Below are 23,232 nucleotides of genomic sequence, written 5' to 3'. Positions count from 1 at the left end.
GCTCACCCTGGGGTACCTCAACATAGCCCTTAGAACCGGGTCCCCAGTCTTAGACCGCGCCAAAAACAGTGTTTTCCAAGACCTAGTAAGCTCAGAGAGGAAAAAATGGCACTGGGATGGAGCAAGGCTTAGAGTTATGGCTGGAACCCAGCAATCATTCGTCCAGCCTCAAGTACTTGGGCGAAGGTGGTGCGGTGCACTGCCCAATGCTCTTGGCTGGCCGAGCGAGCACAGCTGCCATCTGAGTGTCACATCGTCCAGGGCTCGACCGCCCGTAGACAGAAGCTCCATGGGCTCATCCTCCACATCAAACAACAGAAGGTCGCCCTCCGATGGTGCAACAGACAACTAAATACCATTCACACAATTTTATTGCAATTTCATTGGCGTTTTACACACTAGTTAGACCAGATTGTCTTTCAAGAGCACACCTCATAGTAATTTTTACAAACACACAAAAACAAGATACAAAAAATCATTACAGGTATGCATCTTCAGACAAAACAAGGCCAGTGATATATTTTAGACTGGCCAGACATGCATATTAGTATTCACCTGTTTCTCATTCTCATCCTCCATGTGCAGTTTCTCCTCAATGCAATTTCGGGCCTGCAGAAATGCTTTCCTCTGAGCTCTCTCTGTCAGGATTCGCACAAACAGACCAGAGAGATTCACACTCGTGAACAGCATTGTGTTTGCCATCACCTGTCACACACACACACACACACACACACACACACACACACACACACACACACACACACAGGAGAAATGGAATTTGGAAAATTTGTAACGGCCAGCCAAGTTACTTGAAAAAAATGCTAAAAATAGTTAAATAAACAATAATCGATTATGACAATACAAAGCATTTTGTGCATATGATACACTGAAAAACAAATTATGTGGTATTGTAAAATATTTAAGTTACCCAGTTATATATTATTATGTTGTTGTAATAGAAACATTTTGTGGAGATCAGGGGCGGAGCCAGACATTGGGGGCTTAGCTCAAATCTCTAAAGCATAGTCCCCTGAGGATATTTTGCCTCATTTGTGGCAGCTTTATAAACTTTTTTTTAATCTAAGTGTTGTCTGTATTATTATTTTGAAAATGTAACACATGACTAGGGATGGGAATCGATTCCTTTGAACTGTTAGCATGCCTGCTTAATGATTCCACTTATCGGTTCTGCTTGTTGCAAATGTGTCATGACGTCTCACACACGCTGTGTTGTTTTGGTTTAGAATGCAGCAAACATTGCATCGAGGCAGAACGATCCAAAGTTTGGTTATATTTAGTGGTAGGTAGAGTGAGGCTTCATGAAACACTGAAACAGTTGAATCAATAACTTATATTTCACGCGAACATACGACAATACGGTCGCATTGCAGGAGGTTGCAGGACTTTCGGGTGTTTGATACACTATTTCACAACAACACCAGCGAGCCAAGCACCAGCGGAGCTAACGGGACACCAACTGTTATTAATGCCGAAGGTAATGTGTTAATGTTAATGTGAGCGCCATTTCATTATGTAAACTTTTACTATACGGATAATCCAGTGGTATAGTGGTGTCTGGAGAAGTGGGTATACTCTAAATTTATGCCCCCAGTAGAAGTGGGTATACTCTTAATGTATGCCCCCAGTAGAAGTGGGTATACCCCATGCCATCAAATAAAGAGGTGGGTATACTCCGTATACCTGCTTATACCCTGCACTACACCACTGGGATAATCTCCGTTGTCATTGTCCATCAAATTGATGACCTGCAGAGTCTGGCTGGCTCTCACACTGGCTCAAAGGCTGCAGAAAGTATCTCTCGTGCACCTCTAGCTACTCCGTTTACAGTGTCAGGGAGGAATAAAATGACCGAGACGAGGATAAACAAATTTCACAGAGCAGCAGAAGTATTTGTATTTTATCAGTGTTTTTTATAAAAAAAAATTCAAACATACATTCCAAAGCATATTATCATAATTATTACTCCACTACATTTCATAATTTCAAGTTTTTGGTTTATATTTACTATTTAAGTACTTTAAAAATCTAGTAATGTTTTTTACTTTTACTTAAGTAAAAAGTACTTTTGTACTTTTACTCAAGAAAAGTAAAAGTACACAATTTTTATGTAATTATGTATTAAATCAATTTTAATATGCAGTATTAAAGGAATACACAGTATGATTCTATGCTTTAGAATGTAGTAAACATTTTTAGTAAAGTAAAGTAATACTCTGATAAAGCACAGATGCTTGGAAAATGAAACTAAAATACTCATGTAGTGTCCACCTCTGCCGAGCAGTGACTAAGTTTGTTTTAAAGGGTTTGCATCTGTTTGACACATAGATGCCTCTGCATTTTGGTAGGTTAATTTGCTGTATTTGGTGTATTTTTGTCCAGCATCATGTCTTTTCAAAAGAAAATAACAAATGCATGCATGACCAAAAGTTGCATGTTTTATGTCAGTCTAGTTCTGTTTTATTAATTCCTAGTCCTATAACATATTTACTGGTTCAGAAACACTGCCCTAGGCTATAGGTCCCTGGACTTTAAGTAGTAGCTCACCTACTTTTAAGTTTGTTCTGAGGTTGCTACACATAATACATAATTTGTGTATATTCTGTTCTGTGTCTTCTGAACAGATATTAAAAGCGAGTTAATACAAATATACAAATTTGTACTTATTCCCTCACCCAATGAGAATCGATAAGGAATCCAATCGATAAGCAACATCGATAATGGAATCGGAATCGTTAAATTCTTATCAATTCCCATCCCTACACATGACAATGACACTTTAACTTCAATTATCGGAAAATAGGCAAATATTAGTATCTAATTTACTAATTTATTTCATGTTCCCTTTTATTCTTTGACATAATATAAGAATATTTTATTAGACTTCTTTTCATGTATCAGTATTTTTTATTTACTCTGGTAAACTTCTACTATTTTGCCACTACAATAACAATTTTGACCTCAACTCTCTCCACCCTCCTCTCTCCTTCTTCCCTTTTTGCACGGACAATTATCACAAATAAGCATATTGTAATGTAAGATGGGGATTCACATTTTATAACTGTTTATCAATGCATTTCTGATGTGAAATCATTATGAATTTCAGTGGCATGCATACAGGGAAAACATAAGTAACTAATATTTCTCAGCTTCTGATGTCTCTTTAAAAAGTCGTAAATTATTCTATGAAAATGGGATATTTACTGTGCAAGTTTTTTTTTCAAAGCTTTAATTCACTGTGATTACATGTACTTTAAGTTTACCAACGACAGTGAAGAACAGAGCAGGCAGACTAGATCAGAGTCATAACATTAGCCGTTAGCCATGCAGATAATATATAAGTTGAAGCAATTTAACAGTATTTACAACACATAACCATAAACTTTCACAGTAATAATGAAGGCACTGTAACAAAAAACACTTTTGTATGACAGAATGTTAAACAATCAACTTTAAGTTGTTGATGGAGAGACACTGTAAAGCAATAAAACCTTAGTGGGTTCCATTAACCTAAATTTGACCCTCAGGTCATGTCTGTTACAGACATCTCCTAATCTTTTCATCACAAAGGTTTTTACCCTGAACGGTCTTCTTAGCCTTTAGGCTCACATCACTGGGTATCTGCTGAGAATATATGATCTAATGCAGGGGTGTCAAACTCAGTTCCTGGAGGGCCGGTGTCCTACAGAGTTTAGCCCCAACCAGCTCCAACACACCTGTTTGGAAGTTTCTAGTAATCCTAAAGACCTTGATTAAAAACATCAGGTGTTTTTGATTAGGGCTGAATCTAAACTCTGCAGGGACACCGGCCCTCTAGGAATTGAGTTTGACAATCCTGATCTAATGTATATATAGGGCCCTATTTTAACGATCTAAGCGCATTGTCTAAAACGCACAGCGCAACCTCTAAATGGGCGTGTCCGAATCCACTTTTGCTAATTTAACGACGGGAAAAATGTTTTTTGCGCCAAGCGCATGGTCGAAAAGGGTAGGTCCTATTGTAATGGGAGTATTTTGGGCGTAACGTGCAGTAAACCAATGAGAGTCACAGCTCTCATTCCCTTTAAAAGCAAGTTGCGCTGGCGCTATGTCTAATCCCTATTTAGATGACGGACTTTGTAAACTGAAAAACTAAGCAGAGGAAGAAGATCCCCACTTTAAGATTAATGTTAAATAATTGTGTTGTTTTTCACTTGTATTGAAATTGTAATTTTTTTATTAAAACCTTTAAAACCCGTTTTCTTTTAGTCATGGAAGTAAAAAGCAGGCTTGTAATTGCTTTAAATGTATGGCTATCCAATATCATCAAAACATAATTTACAAGTATGTAAGATAAGGTTTGTACTCTAAAAATACTTTATTTGTAACAAACAGGAGATAAAGAATATACAAACGGCTCTCCTCATGTTTCAGCACTTTGGACAGCGGTTTTTTAGCAAAGAGTTTTTTTAAGCATTACTTAAAAATGTTTCTCATCTCACCATATCCACAGGTACATCATATACAATAAATTTGTGAGGTAGCATTAAAAAAAAATTTAAAAACAGACGCATTTGTTCAAAGCAAAGCATTTATTTACTTACCAGGCTACAGGTGAAGCAGCTCTTTGCGCCTTCTAATGTCTCATAATTAGTCCTCATTTATGTCCAAGAGACTCAATAATAATCTTTTACATTCAATCCTTTAATCTTTCATATTTAAAAGCATTTTTGTGCTGCTGCGCATTCATGTACTTTGTGATAAGCAAACCCGCGTTGTCCTCCCGTTTATAGGCGCATTTTACTAATGCGCTCTTTAAATAACGTAAAACACATTGCGCCATTGACTTTAGACTTTAGACCAGGTTTTTGTTGGTCAATGGCGTAGTCTATTTTAGTTGCCTCAAAATAGCAACGCGCAAACAATGCGCCTGAACACACCTAATTTTCAGACCAGAACGCCCATGGGCGCAAAAGGGGGCGCAAATGCATTTGCTATTTAAACAACGCGGCGCTAAATGTGAAAATTAGGGTGGAAACTAGCGAAAGACACTTGCGTCGCGCATTGCGCTGCATTGCGCCGGGTGTAAGATAGAGCCCATAATGTGGATCTAAGATTGTAATTTTATATGCATGTGTGGTAATCATTTTAAAGGTCATTGTGGAATGGGTAAAATGGTCTAATTTCTATAATTTTACGAGAAAGTGAACTAAAGTTCAGGCAACTAGCTCCCAGTAACTTACTGTAGATTTTACATTTATGTTATTTAGTGGCAACAGTTTGTTCAAAATTAAATGAACATGAAACATCTTCAGTTTTTATCATCTACAGCAGGGGTGCCCAATCCTGCTCCTGACGATCGACTATCCTGCAGAGTTCAGGTCCAAATCTAATCAAACACACCTGCCTTCAATTTTCAAGTGATCCTGAAGACCTTGAATAGCTGCTTCAGATGTATTTGATTTAGGGTTGGAGCTGAACATTGCAGGACAGTCGATCGCCAGGAACAGTATTGGGCACCCCTTCTACAGTAAGCTACTGGCAACCAGCTGGATAAAAGTACAGCTAATTTTTTACAGTGTAACTGCATTGCTTTTGTCTGTTTTAACCACATGTGGGATTGTTTTTTAAATGCCACCGAGATTACAGTCCAATATGTGGGATTTTACAGTGAACAGTGAGCTTGTTTACATGTACACCAATAATGCGATTATTTCCAATAATCAGAGTAAGGACTTAATCGCAGTAAGATGTTTACATGACTGGAGCTAACATCTTCACTCCTGTTTACATGCAGTTTTTATTTTCTGATTTTTTACACATAGCCAAATGCAGAGCACAAATGATGAACTCACATATATGGTTACGTTAAATGACAAACACTTCATTATCCGGTGCCGTGATGAAGACAAAAATATTATGACAGTGCCTGTAAAGGGCGTTCACATTAAAACGATAACTAGTTTAAAAATCTTTTTCTATTAACTCATTCACCGCCAGCCTTTTTGAGAAAAGTTGCCCACCTGCATTTTTGTGATTTTAAAAATTTTCTTCTATAAATATATAAACATACAAATTATATCAAATTAAAGAAAACACCATCTGCTTTCAAACAAATAACAAACAAACAAACAAACAAACAAACAAACAGAATGGGGAAAAAACGTTTCATTATATATTTACTTTTTCCACTTAATTTGACCACTGAAATATGGATATTTCTCTTCAAAAATACAACATTTTGAGCAAAAAGCTTAAAAAAATGCGTTTTTGTAAAGGAATTTATGTTAGAGATCAGACTCAGAATGACTATCAAACATAAAGGCAGTTCAAATAAACCGTCAAATCATTTTAACTTCCGTTTTTGATAAATTGGCGGTTTATCAAAATGTTTGTATAAATGACACTTTCTGTCTGTTCCTCGTTGTTTTCCCGATTATCCACGTCTGGACTAAATTTTCCATAATGCTCCACTCTCTTTAAATTTAATGTTTTATATATATTTTAAATTTACTGTTTTGTATTGTAAATTAATGTTAATAATAATGGTAATTATTATAGATAATTTGTTATTTTATTAATTTAAATATTTTATTTAAATATTTCTATATATACAGAAATTATTAAACATTATTTATTAAATTTTATGTGCGTGTGTGTGTGTGTGTGTGTGTGTGTATAGGTTAACTCATTCTTTCAATTGGTGTTTGTATAGGGTCTCCCTGACTATAACTGTACCCATTTTCAAGTCATTTAACTGTATATAATTTATTATTTTCCATAAAAACCTTTTGTTTATAGGTTAACTCATTCTGTCAACTGATGTCTGTTTAGGGTCACCCTGACCAGAGATGGGACCAAGTCACACATGTGCAAGCAGAGGTGTAAAAAGTACTCCAAAAATGTTACTCAAGTGAAAGTACAAGTACTAGGTGTAAATTTTACTAAATTAAAAGTAAAAGTATCTGGCCAGAATTATACTTGAGTAAAAGTAAAAAAGTACCACATTAAAATTGTACTTGAGCATTAAAAAAGTAAAAGTAACAGGAAGAATGAAAACGAAAGATTCATGTTTAAACTTTTAATTTTTAAAAACATAAAGTGAATGAACCACATACAAGGTTTCATCCTTTACAACTGTTTGTATATAATTGTATTTCATTATCAAACTATAAGACTACTACCTAATTTTACAACATGATCTCACAAAGTTCCGTTGTATAGTCACAGAATTTTGTGCTAATATATCCGTGTCATTGTCACGGATCTCTGCATTTTTCCTTGTCTGTACTACGGACTTTCTTTTCTGTGTCAGTTTCACATATTGATTACTCAATTGTTTTTCCTATTTTTAAACCATTTTCACGTGGGTTTGGAGTTAGATTTGGGGTTTGGGTTAGGATGTCACTTTAACTATTGGTTTATAGTTAATTGTATCACTCCCTGGTTAAATATGGTGTACCGCAGGGATCAGTTTTAGGTCCTATCCTGTTCTCGTTATATATGTTACCCCTAGGAGACATTATCAGGAAACATAACATAAGTTTTCACTGCTATGCGGATGATACTCAGCTTTACATCTCCTCATATCCCAGCGAAACACACACGTTTTCTAAGCTAACAGACTGCATTAGCGATGTTAGTGACTGGATGGCACATAACTTTCTTAAGCTCAACTCCAATAAGACAGAGATACTTATTATTGAACCGAATCGCTACAAACATAAAATGTCAGATTTAGGGCTGTCAAAATTGCTCAAAAATGACGTTTGAATATTCTCCCTAAAAACCCCACGAATACTCGAACTATTTGAATATCTGGTTGCCCATTTTTTCAACGACGTTAACGACGTTTAACGACGCATTACGTCAATAACAGGACAAATTAATATAAAGAGACATAACTACTTCTATAGGTAGTCTATTTAAGTTTAAACGTATTTTACAACGTAAATTACATACACAAAACAAGAAAAATCAAGACTGAGACATCACAGTGATATGGTACCTCGGTTACATTGCTTGACAAAACTCCCTGAAGCCTGCTCCATCCACGACACTGATCGGTCTCATGTCCTTACAAATGAACAAAATTAATTTCTCCGTTATGACCTCTTGTCGTATTGCAGACAAATAGCTTGTGGCGGGTGATGCAAAGTAAGTGTTAAGACGTGACTGTTTAGCTGGAGTTCCACATTGTGGTATCGTACACACTGCAAACTTTCAGGACTGACAACCGCATTTAAATGTGAAAATGTGATGATTGACACGGAGATAACCATAGCAACGGTCTGCCGTCTCACGTGCTTTTAACTCACAGCTTTGATGAAAATAATTTAACAGCATTATGTTTTGCAATAAACCTCTGTCGTGTCGTTGTGTATTGTACGCATTTGTGAGGCTGCGCGCGCTCTTGCAGTGTTGCCAGATCCTCGTCTTTTTTGTACTCATACCATTTTAGCGCTTAACCATTTATGGCTTTTGGCTCATGAAGCGATCAAGTTTTTGGTGTTGTTAAAATGTGAAGGTGCCAGTCCCAATATTTTGATATTTGAGGTAAAGCGTTTGGATTTATTTTGGTTTATTATTGGATTTTTCTTGTTCGCTGTTTTTTTAGTGCAGGATCTGGCAACACTGAGCAGCAAACGCTTGTGCCTCTGCCATTCTCTGTACCGCGAATACAGAAGACTTTTCCCCCTTCTAATAATTTATTTCTTCAGAAGAGAGACCTGTCATGTCCATGATGCACATTTAAACACTTTATTAACTACTAGTTGTTCAGTTCGGTTATGTAGGCTACACACTATGCAAAGTTTCTGTAAACGCAGTTGTCACTGCAGTTTGCGGGAGTTAATGCGGTTGTAGAATGCGATTGTCAGTCCCGTAAATTACTGAAGTGTGTGTGTACAGAACAGGATTAAGCATTAAAAGTTGAAGTGACAAACGAATTAATATGCAGTGTGTACAAGATGCCATGCTCATTTGGGTGCACATTTTCGAGATGTGACATCATGTTGCTAGTGGTCGAATATGCTAACAATTTATCTCGCGGCTCAACAATTTTACCTCCTACCGACCAAAATCCAAAGTACTTCCAGACATAGCTTTTTAGATTTTTGGGGGTTAAAATCGCTTTCTCTGCTGCGGTCGACTTTCTGCCATCTTCCATGCAAGACGCGTCAACTTTTAACAGTGACAGACAGTGTGACTACTTTGACCTGTCCCTGAACCAGGCGCACTAGTGCGCCCACTCACAAAGCAGACAGCCACGCCTCTACTACCGCGGGCCTTAAAATTTTTTTTATTTATTTGAATATTAATTTTCATATTCGAAATTCGTTTTTTTTCCACTATTCGAATATATATTCGAATTTAGAATATTCGTTGACAGCCCTAGTCAGATTACAAGTTGCACATAGATGACTGCACTGTGGTGCCATCTTCCAAGATTAGGAACTTAGGTTTGATGTTCGACAGCAACTTATCCTTCGATAGTCATATCGCCAACGTCTGCCACACAGCATTCTTCCATCTTAGAAATATCTCGAGAATACGCCATATACTGTCTACATCTGACGCAGAAAAGCTTATCCATGCTTTTATGACCTCTAGAATAGACTATTGTAACTGCCATGCAAATCAGGTAAACAAGCTTCAGCTAGTTCAAAACGCTTCTGCAAGAGTGCTTACTCGATCTAAGAAGTATGACCACATAAGTCCAATTCTGGCATCTTTACACTGGCTACCAGTTAAATATCGCATACAATTTAAAATATCACTAATCACCTACAAAGCTTTAAATGGCCTAGCACCCTCATATCTTAGAGAATTACTATCAGAATACAATCCATCACGCACACTACGGTCGCAAAATTCTGGTCTCTTGATTATCCCTAGACTATCAAAAGTGTCTAAAAGTGGAAGATCCTTTTCCTACTTAGCCCCTAAGCTCTGGAATGATTTACCAACCGATGTCCGAGAATCAAACACAGTCGATCATTTTAAATCATTTTAAGTTTAAATCTAAACTTTTCTCTTCAACAAAGCATTTGCATAATTTGTCTAGTAAAGGTACTTAACTCGCAATAGTTATTTGTACGGAACAAAGCACTCACGGTCATAACACAGACCAACCAAATAAATAAATAAAAACTTTATCTGCATAAACACTTCAAAATGAATTGCATTAAATAGTTTGCCACCGTTTGCCACTGAACCTGCATTAACGACGACAGCGTGGCCTCTGGCCTAAGTCAAATGGGTTGGCACGTATGGTCGGGTTGCGATTTTGGAACTTTCGTGTGTCTTGTGAATAGGATGCCATACAGACCCGTTTGCCACTGAACCTGCATTAACGACGACAGTGGGGCTTCCGGCCTTAGTCAAACGCGTTGGCACCTATGGTCGGGTTGCGATTTTGGCGTTTTCGTGTGTCTTGTGAATAGTATGCCATACAAACCCGTTTGCCACTGAACCTGCATTAACGGCGACAGTGGGGCCTCCAGCCTTAGTCAAACGGGTTGGCACGTATGGTTGGGTTGTGATTTTGGCACTTTCTTGTGTCTTGCGAATAGTATGCCATACAGACCCGTTTGCCACTGAACCTGCATTAACGACGACAGTGGGGCTTCCGGCCTTAGTCAAACGGGTTGGCACCTATGGTCGGGTTGCGATTTTGGCGTTTTCGTGTGTCTTGTGAATAGTATGCCATACAAACCCGTTTGCCACTGAACCTGCATTAACGGCGACAGTGGGGCCTCCAGCCTTAGTCAAACGGGTTGGCACGTATGGTTGGGTTGTGATTTTGGCACTTTCTTGTGTCTTGCGAATAGTATGCCATACAGACCCGTTTGCCACTGAACCTGCATTAATGTGACAGTGGGGCTTCCGGCCTTAGTCAAACAGGTTGGCACGTATGGTAGGGTTGTGATTTTGGCGCTTTCTTGTGTCTTGCGAATAGTATGCCATACAGACCCGTTTGCCACTGAACCTGCATTAACGACGACAGTGGGGCTTCCAGCCTTAGTCAAACGGGTTGACACGTATAGTAAGGTTGCGATGTTGCCGTTTTTTCGTGGTCTTGTAAATAGTATGCAATATAGACTAGAGCTGTAATCGGGCCTTAAAAGTTAGGCCCGAAATGACCGGAGCCCGACAGAATGCAGCCCGAACCCGAACGTACATTTAGATTGACAGCTTTTTTAAAGCCCGAACCCGTTTACAGCCCGACATTATTTAAATGTGCGCACACACACAGCTTTTGTCAAGAATGAGTAATTTACACAGGTTTTAACATTATTTATTCATTACTAATAATCTTCACGCAAACTTGGAAGTTGAAACAAAGAAATAAAATATGTCATCTGTAACATTGTAACATCTCATTCTAAATAGGCCTATGCAATACACTATAAATAGGCCAATAAAAAATATTATTTCTTAACGAATTAAATTAAGATAATACATTCTGAATTAAAATGGGTATTTGGCAATAACGAAATTAAGAGAAAGGCTCCGTGGGATTTGCGTCGGCACTTCTCTCCATTACTGCCAACATTAGTCTATATCCTTTGTCTAAATTATGTATTTAAGACTCAATTAATATTTAGTTATACATTGAAAAACCTTTACTCACCAAGATTAGGCTACATGTTTTTGATGAGGAAAATTATTAAATAAATGGCTTCAGCGCGGTCCTGCGCTACTGAACTTGACTGCACATTTACCTCACAAAGCCGGAGCGGAAGCCCGAGCCCGCCCCGAGCCCGTGTAAAAGTTAGAAATGAAGCCCGAACCCGCCCGAGCCCGTCGGGTTCCGACGGGTCCCGTCGGGTTCGGGCAAAGATCTTCAGCTCTAATATAGACCCGTTTGCCACTGAACCTGCATTAACGAAGACAGTGGGGCTACAGGCCTTAGTCAAACGAATCGACAAGTTTTATTTTCTCTTAAAGATCAGAAGGTGACTGTATATATACATTCGCAGTGGGCCCCCAATTTGCAATAGTTAGTCTGTCTGGAACTAAGCTGATTAAACCACATCACTGTGTGACCCCTGCATTACATGTGAACGGCCCCTACGCTAATATGATTTTGTTTTTCTTTCCCTGTCTTGTCCTCGACCCCGAGGACAATGAGACAAACAGACCCAGTTCCGGTAGATGTGAAAGTCAGCACACCTCTGATCTACTGGTCGTCCTTCAACGTGATGCCCAGCTGATGCCTGACCAACGATCACCGGTAGAACCCGCTGAAACTCCGCTTAATCTCCTTATCCATTTATATGTGTGTATATACTTAAATATCTCCCAAGGGTTTTTCCCTCCTAGGACTTTTTTTGTTTCCTCAGCTAAACAGCCCAGGGGTTTTTTTCTCCTAGGGGTTTTTTTTACCCCGGGGAAGCAGCCTTCTTGGGCTTAACTTAGCTTCCTCTTCTAGACGTTACATTAGTTATACACTCGCTTATAATGTCGAGTCATAGCCGCAGCAAATTTGACTTCTTATGCTATTGTGTATTATGTTGTGCTATCTGTCGTTTTTTTGTGCTTTTACTGCTTCTATTAATGTAAAGCTACTTCACTCTAAAAATGGCTGGGTTATTTTTTAACCCAAAATGCTGGGTTGAGTCTGTTGGGTTGTTTTGCTGGGTTATTTTTTTATATTTTAAACACTTTTTGGGTAGTTTCAGTTTTCTTGGTGTTGGGTTAAAACTGCTGGGTTATTATGTTGGGTTGTTTGAAGAGGCTCATGTGCTTAGCGCCCTTGATGTTTGAATGTGCTCAGCAACAGTCGTCGTGAAAGGACAAAGTCACTGGACGCAGTTGTTTCAAGGTAAGTTTATATGTTTTTGTTAACATTTCATGAATATAAACAAGATTATAACATTTTGCGAGACAGCAACGTGTTAATTTATACAGACTAATACGACGGGTGTAATTTGGAGGAATGACGACTGTTACCTCAGATCGCCATTTACACAAATTGACTCGAATAATCGTTCCAAGATGTTTGATATGCATATTAATAAAATTAATAAAATCGGTGTTACAAAATCCCCATCACACGGTTGATTACGTGTCAGGGTTTTAGTTCTGTTTAGTTTGTTTTCATTGTTGTTTATCATTGCTTCTTGTGTTTGTTACCTTTAATTAGTCTCACCTGTGTTTGTTAATCATTATCATTAGTTACAGCTGCTTGTCATTAACACTCACCCTTTATAGTTTGCCCTCATGTGCCTGTCCATTGTCTGATCTCGTCTGTATGTACCCTTGTCATCGTGTTTTGCTGTCTATCGTCATTAAAGTCCTGTAAGTTTCTGTAATCCCTGCCTTTGTCATCTTTTAGTTTAGAGAACTGTGACAGAAGATCAGACCAAACGTTTGTGGCGTGTTAGTGTTCCCCTCCGTGTTTCAAACTAGAGTTTTTTGTTTTCCGAATAATCAGTTTCGTTTTTAGTTTATTTATGGATTTTTCGTTGAACTCATCACTCGGTTTGGAGCAGGGAGACCGTCCGAGCGCTTCGGACGGTCCAACGGACCATCGCCACCCCCAGAGACCAGACGGAACTCACCCTACCCGGAACTCCTGCCCACCGCAGGTGGAGAACCCGGCAGTGCGACCTGCGAGCCAGAGCTACCCTCGGAGCCCAGCGTCGCCAAAACCCCGGATGTTCCCCCTGACCAGGTTGCGTGACCAGAGTTTCTGGGGTGCCGCCGCGGGAGTTGCTAATGACGTCAGGGAGGACGTCCATCTCCCCGCCGCTGAGGGTGAGCCAATGACGGTCCCTGGGGTTTATAACATCTGCTCGGATTGTGCTTTGGACATTTCCCACCCCTCATTGTCACCACTGGTTCCGTCCAGCCCACCCCTCGTAAGTCGCTGTTGGTCAGCGCTGCCGGTCCCGTCCGGTTTCCCTTTTGGATTTCCCACACCAGCCAATCCGAAGCTACGTCAGCGGACACAGCGTCACACCTCAGCTCATCCTCAGCGCGTCACCGGCGCTGGTTCGTCGGAGCCGAGGTGTGCCTCTCTGCCCACTGTCTCGGGGGTTTCTCCAGTTCTCCTCCCCCGCTCCCTGAGACCTAGAGGTCGCCTCGGCTCGTCGGACCAGCGGCCTCGCTTCGGGTCTCTCCTCCCTCCTCTCCGTCAGCTCCCGTCCCCACTATGACGTCACCAGGCTTCGGTCACCCCTCTGGTTCCGCCCCTGGCCAGTCGTCGTCCTGCCCTCACCTCCGGGTTATCCTCGTTCCCCTGTGTATCCCTCACTCCACCCTTCCGGCTCGTTGGGCTCCTCCTTCCCGAAGACGTCACCACGGGACTCCCTAGCTCTGGCTCCGCCTCGTGGCTCCGGAATCCTCCTACATCTCGGTCGGGAGACCCACCAGCTCCGCCCCGTCCCTCCAGATCCTCGGCTTCCCCCGGGTTCTCCGCTCGCGTGGCTCCGCCCTGGATCCTCCCTCCGGTGTCCTCGCTGTCGTCTGTCCCCAGGGTGGGACTAGGACTTCCATCACCCTGGCGCCCTCCACCAGCGTCTCCACCCTGGGGCTTCGTCTCGTCTGGTCTTTGGGTCCTGCTCTAGACCTTCCCTCACCTTTCTCCACAGTTTTTTGGACACTTTTCTTTTTTGTTGCTCCCTCCCACTCGCCTCTATTTGTTGTTTCATCTACGGCGCGAGGTCGCGCCTACCGGGAGGGGGCGTACTGTCAGGGTTTTAGTTCTGTTTAGTTTGTTTTCATTGTTGTTTATCATTGCTTCTTGTGTTTGTTACCTTTAATTAGTCTCACCTGTGTTTGTTAATCATTATCATTAGTTACAGCTGCTTGTCATTAACACTCACCCTTTATAGTTTGCCCTCATGTGCCTGTCCAGGGTCTAATCTCGTCTGTATGTACCCTTGTCATCTTGTTTTGCTGTGTATCGTCATTAAAGTCCTGTAAATTTCTGTAATCCCTGCCTTTGTCATCTTTTAGTTTAGAGAACTGTGACGTTACGTTGACTCATGACAATTTCTGTAAACCTTTAACAAAGCGAGTCAAAACCGGTACCGAGTTGACCTCCGCAACCCGCATTTTGGCTTCTTGTGTCATACACGCGCACAGTTTTCCCTTTCCCAGCTTAACAAGCGATAGCGACGCTGTTAAATTAAATTTAGCGACAAACGAGTTGCTTTCTTGTCATTCGATATGTAAAGACAGACCGCGAGGCGCGAGCACATGTTAAACGGCGGCGCCGGCGGAGGATCACAGAGCCGCCATGTACTCTGTCACTGAGGCAGGGACATGCAGCACATTCACTTCACAGTCGGTACGGCAGGTAACGCGTCGATAAATGAAAACGAAACAGCGTTTCCAAGAACCGGTGTCTTGTATGTATTTTGCTTGTTCCTCTCTTTTAAAATGAAACAATAATTTAAGTGTTTGGACATGAACTTGAAAATATAAATGTATTTGTCACCAAGACGGAGGCTGCGTGGAAGTGACTATCGGTTAACAAGCATGTATATGTTATATGAAATTAGATGTGTTATAGAGTCGTATTTAGTTACTATTTTATATTCATTTCATAATATTTTTGGGTTGTCTCCTGTGATTTCAAATTTATATTGACCAACCCTCTGATCTGTGGCTGATACTGTAACAGAGATGTTATGTTTTTAGCAGAGATTAGATGTGATGTTGTTTTCCAATTTCTTTTTTAGAGTGTGCAGAGTTTTAACGTCCATCCATTGATGAGGCTAGCAAGACCTTCATACAACTTCAGCCAGTAAGTATATAATTTAATAATTCCTATTTAAAATGTATTGGGAATGTCTTAATTATCTCCTACATTTTAGTTCTGCAGTACTTTATTCGGTAACACTTTATTATAATGTTCATGATTTAACATTAGTTAATGTATTAACTAACATGAACAAACCATGAGCAATACATTTGTTACAGTATTTATTCATCTTTGTTAATGTTAGTTAATAGAAATAAAGCTGTTCATTGTTTGTTCATGTTAGTTCACGGTGCATTAACTAACGTTAACCAAATTTTAATAAAGTATTAGTAATTGTTGAAATTAACATTAATAAGGATTAATAAATGCTGCACAAGTGCAGTTCATCATTAGTTCATGTTAACTAGTGTAGTTAACTAATGTTAATTAATGAACATTATAATAAAGTGTTACCCTTTATTCTTTATAGTCAGGTCATACTATTTGTCAGTCAGTGTGGTTTGCAGCCTTTGTTGTTGGCACAACAGTTAAAGGAGTGTAACACCAAAGTCTTATGCAAACCGACAACAGGCCATTGCATTTTTGGAAAAAAAACTCACACGTGGTGGTAATGCGGCCAGGGATGCAAAAGAAAATCTTATAATTTTCATAAAATGTATAATTCACTTGGCCCACATGGTTTTCTGAATACTTAAATCTGATAATTCAGTTCAGATCACTAAATGTTTTTTCCTCTTTTGTAGATTGCAACAAATGTGGTGGAATTTCTTCTCTGGACAGAATCCTCGAAACCCTTTCCTTTCGTCCTGGCCATGGGAAACATGCAGCAGATCTCTCAATCTTTTTTCTCAATCAGTCTCTCTGAATACGGAAGTGACTTAAACTGCAATTCGGCCAAGATGGCGATGGCACGCATCGCCTACTTTAAGCTTCAAAAATGCTCTTCACAAACCAATGGGTGACGTCACAGACACTACTTGCATATTTTTTACTGTCTATGGTTTAAAGGCATTTTAAGTGCTTGAAAATAAATACCCCAGGCAATGTGCTTCTATGGGAATTCCTGTAGTCTGTCATTTTCCAAATGGATGAGTCATCTCCTGTTCGATTCCTTTGTACATCTTTGTTCGCGACGAGTAACTTTAATAAATGAAGTATTTTTAGTAAAATACATTCCATTCTGTGAAACTTAAAACATTTGTTCTGTAAAAAAACTTTACACATCTATGAATGATTTTACTTTTAATTTAACAATTACATTGTTTCTTTTCTTACACTGCTGTAGTTTTGTTTATGTACATTTCAGTATTTCATTTATATACTGTAAAATTACAAATTCTGTCTTAAATCCAAACGAATTGATTCAACCTGTTACATTGTTACTTCAATGTGCATAATTTATGATATTTTATAAATATATTTATACTTGGGTCAGTAAGCAGTCCTTTAAATGATTTTGCAACTTACAACTGTAAAAATGTAAGAGTTTGTAGTTATTTTGCAGTCAAATAAACATTTATTTGCTGTTAACAATGGTCTTGATTTTACAATAAAGCACATGATAAAAATAACCCAGCAAGAATAACCCAAAACCCAGAATATTAATCCCATAAATTGTTAAAATGACTACATGTTGGGTTTTCTCAACAACCCAACCTGCTGGGTTAAAATGTGTTACCCAACGTGCTGGGTTACTTTAACCCAGCATGTGTTCTGTCCAATATTTTCCCAGCGCTGGGTTGCCAATTGGGTTGTTTTTAACCCAACCATTTTTAGAGTGTTTGAAACAATTAACTATTGTGAAAAGCGCTATATAAATAAAATTGAATTGAATTATACTAGTTTATCCAGACTTTTAAACAATTGGGTTTGGATGTCATTTTATGTTACAGAAAGTCGTTCTAACCCCAAACCTACGCAAAAATGGTAAGAAAATAGAAAAAACAATTGGGCAACCAATACGTGAAACTGACATGGAAAAGAAAGTCTGTGGTACACAAACACAGAAAAATGTGGAGATCCGTGACAATAACAATGAATTTCAGTATGCAACATGCTACTCAAAATTGTAAAAGCTCAAATTTAACTTAAATTTCAAGCTCTATCAAGCCTCTTACAGGCAGCCGATGAAGGAAGAGGTGTATTAGACATTGTTCGCACTGTCATTCCAAATCCAAAATTTTGGTGCATATCCGATAGGAATCCAATCACATTTAGAACGTGTGAACGGCTAAAAACCACATGAAATTTGTTTTTTCGAATCCGTTTCAGGCTACATCCAGAGGTGGTTTGAAATCTTTTTCAAATCGCTGCTCGGAAATCCATTTTAGTTTGACTGCCCTGATCGCATTTGGGTAGCTTTTTGGTTACGTCATGCTGTCAAGTCACATAAAACACGTCAGACGTCGAGGCAGATTGTCGTGCCAGCAAAAATGGTAAGAAAATAGGACAAAACAGTTGAGTAACCAATCCGTGAGAATGCCACGTAAAAAGACAGTCAGTAGCAGGGCCACGGAAAAATGCGGAGAACCGTGAGAATGCCACGGAAAAATTAGCACAAAATTCCGTGACTATGCCACGGAAATTCGTGAGATCAGGTTGCTGCGCAGGTGTAGAGCGCGCGACTGTCTGCATGAGGTTTGCCTGCTGGAACGCGATCCTGAGGTGAAATTTCTTTAAGCGGTTTTTAAAACTTTCTACACTGTGGAGGTATGGCTGCGAGTGATGTCAGCAGGATCCGCATGCTGGATAAAGTAACTGGTTTTGTTAATACATGACTCACGCATTTCAAACAATGTTTTTCAGTATGTTTAACAGTAGCAGCAGTTCAGCTAGCACATAAATTAGCCTAAAGTTAATAACTGGCTCAGAAAACTCAGTTTTTTGTCAAGGCACAGTGAAGAAACATTTACTGAAGGCTTTCATTTATGTTTTTATATGTAATGCAGAACAGCATTTGTAACAGGACAGACGACATCAACTCAACATCCGAGTGGACAAGAACAACAGAGGAAGCCAGCCGCAAAAACAACGAAAAATTATGTTATAATAAACATTTAAGTGTTGGCTTAATTATAGTGTTTTAAGGATGTTTTGAAATAAGTTGTTTTAAAATAAAAATAACAATGTTCTGTATGTTTATGGTATTTACCCTATAACATTTAAAACAAGAGGTGAACAAAGCACCACTTTAGTTTACAACCCGCAAATATGAGAGTTACCTGGTAAATACACAGAACAAGGCTGTAACAAGTGGCACTTTAATTTACAGCCCGCAAAGGTAAGAGTTACCTGGTACATACACAGAACAAGCAGGGAATAAGCCCCACTTTAATTTACAGCCCGCAAATATAAGAGTTACCTGGTAACTCCTGTATACATACCGATCAAAGAGGTACAAGTTGCTATTATTTTTATTGTGCCGTTATATTTTATTTGCCGACGTGGCTTGTAGACATCAGCTGTAGGCTATACAATACGCTTCATCAGGTAAGTAGCAAATGTGAAAAAAAAACATTTTATCCATAGACGTAAGTCATACATACCACGTAATATTACAATAGGTACCCCGTAGTTATGAAATACTTAGAGAATAATTTTCCATATATTCTTACCCCCTTATTACCCCAACTTAAAATATTGTTCCCTTATAACTACAAGTACGTACTGTAGAGGTACTTTGTTGTTACAAATAGGTACGCTGTAAATTCGGTTTAATTACGCGGTACTTTGCTTGTCGTAAAATAAAGTGTTACCGAGTTTTCTCTGCAGCTAATGAGAAAAACGTGTTTCACCGGAGAAGGTAGGCTAAATAGGATTTTCTTTCTAAATAAAAACATGTGAGACTAAATAAGATATTCATATTTGACTGAGCCTTCGATCCATGCGGGGTTTTAACGTGCATTAAAATGCCATAATTTTTTATTAGCATTTTGTAAGATTAACGTTAAAACAAAACCACAACTAGCACATCTCAGTTTTTAAATGTATACTGCATGGTAAACAAGCACCAAAGGATTAATTAAACAAACAGTTTAACTTTTAACAACCTGATGTGTCACTAGTTGCCTACTCACCAGTTTTTCCAGGCGTAAGGCAGATAGCAAGGCTTTCGGCCTTGGTTTCCTCTTTTTCGGTTTCGGCCAAGAATTTTCATTTCGGTGCATCCCTAATATGTTATTTATTATTTTCCATAAAAACCTTTCCTTTATAGGTTAACTCATTCTGTCAACTGATATCTGTTAAGGGTCACCCTGACTATAACTGTACTCATTTATAAGTCATTAAACTGTATATTATTTATTATTTTCCATTAAAACCTTTCCTTTATAGGTTGACTCATTCTGCAAACTGATATCTGTTAAGAGTCACCCTGACTATAACTGTACTCATTTATAAGTCATTAAACTGTATATTATTTATTATTTTCCATTAAAACCTTTCCTTTATAGGTTGACTCATTCTGCAAACTGATATCTGTTAAGAGTCACCCTGACTATAACTGTACCCATTTTCAAGTCATTTAACTGTATATTATTTTCCATAAAAGCCTTTTCTTTATAGGTTAACTCATTCTCATTCTGCAAACTGATGTTTGTTTAGGGTCACCCTGACACCCTGTGTCATATATACAAACATTAAGATCGAAAATAAAAGTCAAGTTTTTTAACATAAAACAATTATTTGAGTTCTTATAAGATGGGAAAACAAAACAAATAACTTCTCTGATCCCTTTTGATGGGTTCCAGCACCGATTACCGTAAGTACATTAATAGACGCGCATACCAAAAAAAGTGCGGCTGGCTTGACCGTGCATTTTCGAAGCGCGGCCCACTTGACCGCAGTACAGAGACACCAGATGCACATTTCACCGGGACAGCGACACCCGGCACTCGTGGGCCAGTACAATCTACACAGTAGCCAATCTGTACAGATGTAAAGCTAAGATTCAACCAAACAGTCGCTAAGTTTGGCTAAATGGGTCTAAAAGTCGCTAGATGTAGCAATAAGGTCGCTAGTTGGCAACACAGTCGCTGAGTTGGCAACACTGCTTCAGCCAATACCATTTTTTAAGCAAGTAAGCCCCACCCACTGATTAACATTGAATTTGCATAAAATAAAAATGAACACGAAAATGAAAACCAAAAAAAAAAAAAAACAGAACATAAAATTCAAGCTAAACTTTACATTTTAATTTTGTACCTATTATTGCTTGGGCATGAATATAAAGCATTAAAAAAAATGTTTTTACAGATTCCTTTTCAAGTTTGCCTTTTTATTTTAATATTGGCTGTCTTGCCTCAAGATAATATGGAAAATGAAATGTCAAATCATCAATTTAATTTTATTTTTCAATTTGGCCAGAATGATGCTTCATCAAGTTGAAAATGTAATAATTTAATTTAATGTTTTAATTTTTATTTTAGCATTTAATTTTCAAATTTGGGACATACTTTGCATTTTAATTTTTTATTTTTGCATTTAATTAATTAATTAAAAAAAAAGACCAAAAATACCTTCCATAAAAACTCACTGAAATCAAGTGCAAACAAGTTGCTAATGCTGGAATGGTATGAGGGCATCCCTGAGAAAAGACCTCACAAACATGGCAAATCTTTTTTATTTTTAGGATATTAATGGTAATGTAAACATACAGACAACTAAAGCACTGTGAACAGTTTATTCACACTTCTTTGTATCTCTTTTTAGTTGTGTTCAACTTTTGCCTGCCTGTGTTTAGCATTTATAAAACAAGTGCTTTGCAGTGTAAAATGTGTGTTTTAGTGAGAAGTTTGTGTTTAGATTTTGCAAAAAGAGTGAATGATTGACAAATGGGTTTATTTTGTTCAGAGATTGGGGTTTAGTGTTTTAGCAATTCAGTAAAAATGTAACAGCCAAACTGTATAGCGTTTAAAGAGCAACAAAAGTTTCTATAATTATGAGAAAAGTTAAAAGCAGATTCCTTACTCCAACCTCTCTGAAACAACTGGAAGATGATCTGATACATGAATGGAACAACATTTATTTACCAGACACTATTCAAAAAATTAATTAATCTATTGCGAGGAGGCTGTACTATATATACAGTAAAGGCAACCGGTGGTACAACACCTTATTAATTAAAGTAATATCAGCAGTTTATCTGTTTTTCACATTATTTTGTCCAGATTTTGTATACCTGCATAAAGTTTTAATCACTTTATATTTGTGAGTTGGTCGCTGTTCACCTTACTGGTGCTGAAATATTACTGCCAACTCTTGTTAGACTAAACGTGAGGAAAACTCTTACCGTTCTCCACAGTTTGTGCGTTTTAATGGTGACTGACGTAGCTGTGACGATCACGTGCGATACCCCGACCATGATCCCGAACAGCAGGGCCAACAGGGTTCGAACCGGCAACATACAGTACGTCAAAAACGTGAGCAGCACGAGCTGCCACATGCCTTGATCCGGACCCGAACCGCCGGATACGTACGGAAACGGACAGCAGAGAATGGAGAAGGTGAAGCTGAAGAGCAGGGTCAGGTGCACGATCTGCTGCAGCTGGGTTATCTGCAGGTACTTGACATTGGTGACGATGAAGAGCGAGATAAAAATGATGAAGTGCACGGGGTACGAGCCCTTTGAGATTGTGAGACTGGGTCCGGAGAGGAGCTCTAGCAGACTTACACTGGACGACACCAAGATGAGCACGGACAGCGCTTTCAAGGTGGAGTTCTGCTCCAGCTTCAGGTTGTAGTTGTGAAAGAGAGACTCGAGCTCTTTACAGTCGTACTCATCTTCGCAGGCGATGACCCCCGGCGGCCAGCGGCTACTCCTCCGCCGGGTCTTGACTTTCTGAAATGGCATTTCCTCCATGACGGGTCCATTCAGACGCCAGATAAATTATGAGACAAGATCCAAAAGTGGAGAACCGGTGGTCGGGGCGAACAATCATACATATCCAAGGGACTTTTTTAATAACAAAAGGTTAATCTGCTTCGTTTCGTTTTTAAACAGATACAGGAATGCAAATATATGCGCTCAGTAACAAACACACACAAACACTGTGTGACTTGAGCTGGTCTTGCGCGGCTTAGACAGGATCACGCGTGCGCAATGTGATCTTTGTAATCCCGCTAATTTACAAGACGACATATTAATGCAGGGACTGGCACGTTAAACACATACAGTACAATGTCACACAAACTAATAAAACTATTGAAATGTAATGAGGGGAAGTTGAAAAACAAGTATTGCAATGAAAGGGTCAAAAGTATACAATTATAAAGAACGCAGGTAAACAGAAAGAACAAGATCATCTGGATCACATGTGTGGAAGTTTGCTATATATATATATATATATATATATATATATATAATTAGCAGGAACATTAGTTTACATCAACTAAAGATGTAGGATATGGCCCAAATAATAAAAAACACATGATAACCATATGTTTTTAGATACACTAACATTAGCTTTTTCTCCTTTGCAGTTTCTCTATATTCTGTTGCTAAATGTTTCTCTTGCCTT

At 38.8% G+C, this 23,232-nt stretch overlaps 1 protein-coding gene and 1 long non-coding RNA gene across 3 annotated transcripts in view; one reads left to right on the top strand and one right to left on the bottom strand.

Moving 5' to 3' along the window:
• adcy1b (adenylate cyclase 1b) overlaps positions 1 to 22,751 on the bottom strand; it is a 579,599-nt gene extending 556,848 nt beyond the window's left edge. The window contains exons 1-2 of the mRNA XM_073871739.1: positions 22,005 to 22,751; positions 556 to 705 (exon numbers count right to left, since the gene is read on the bottom strand). Coding sequence (XP_073727840.1) covers positions 556 to 705; positions 22,005 to 22,574 — 720 coding nt within the window. The 5' untranslated portion in view covers positions 22,575 to 22,751. The remainder of the gene's footprint in view (positions 1 to 555; positions 706 to 22,004) is intronic.
• LOC141366684 (uncharacterized) lies at positions 12,698 to 17,235 on the top strand. Of its 2 annotated transcripts, none has more exons than XR_012371361.1 (3): positions 12,698 to 12,826; positions 15,693 to 15,757; positions 16,459 to 17,235. It is a non-coding gene; the product is annotated as an uncharacterized lncRNA (long non-coding RNA). The 2 variants fall into 2 exon arrangements; XR_012371360.1 differs by lacking the exon at positions 12,698 to 12,826 and adding an exon at positions 15,034 to 15,359.
• Positions 22,752 to 23,232: the final 481 nt, after the last annotated feature.

Source organism: Misgurnus anguillicaudatus, chromosome 2 (assembly GCF_027580225.2).
Source record: "Misgurnus anguillicaudatus chromosome 2, ASM2758022v2, whole genome shotgun sequence".
Taxonomy (NCBI): Eukaryota; Metazoa; Chordata; class Actinopteri; order Cypriniformes; family Cobitidae; genus Misgurnus; species Misgurnus anguillicaudatus.
The sequence above is the reverse complement of the archived record's forward strand: the minus strand, read 5'-3'. Positions and strand labels throughout refer to the sequence as shown.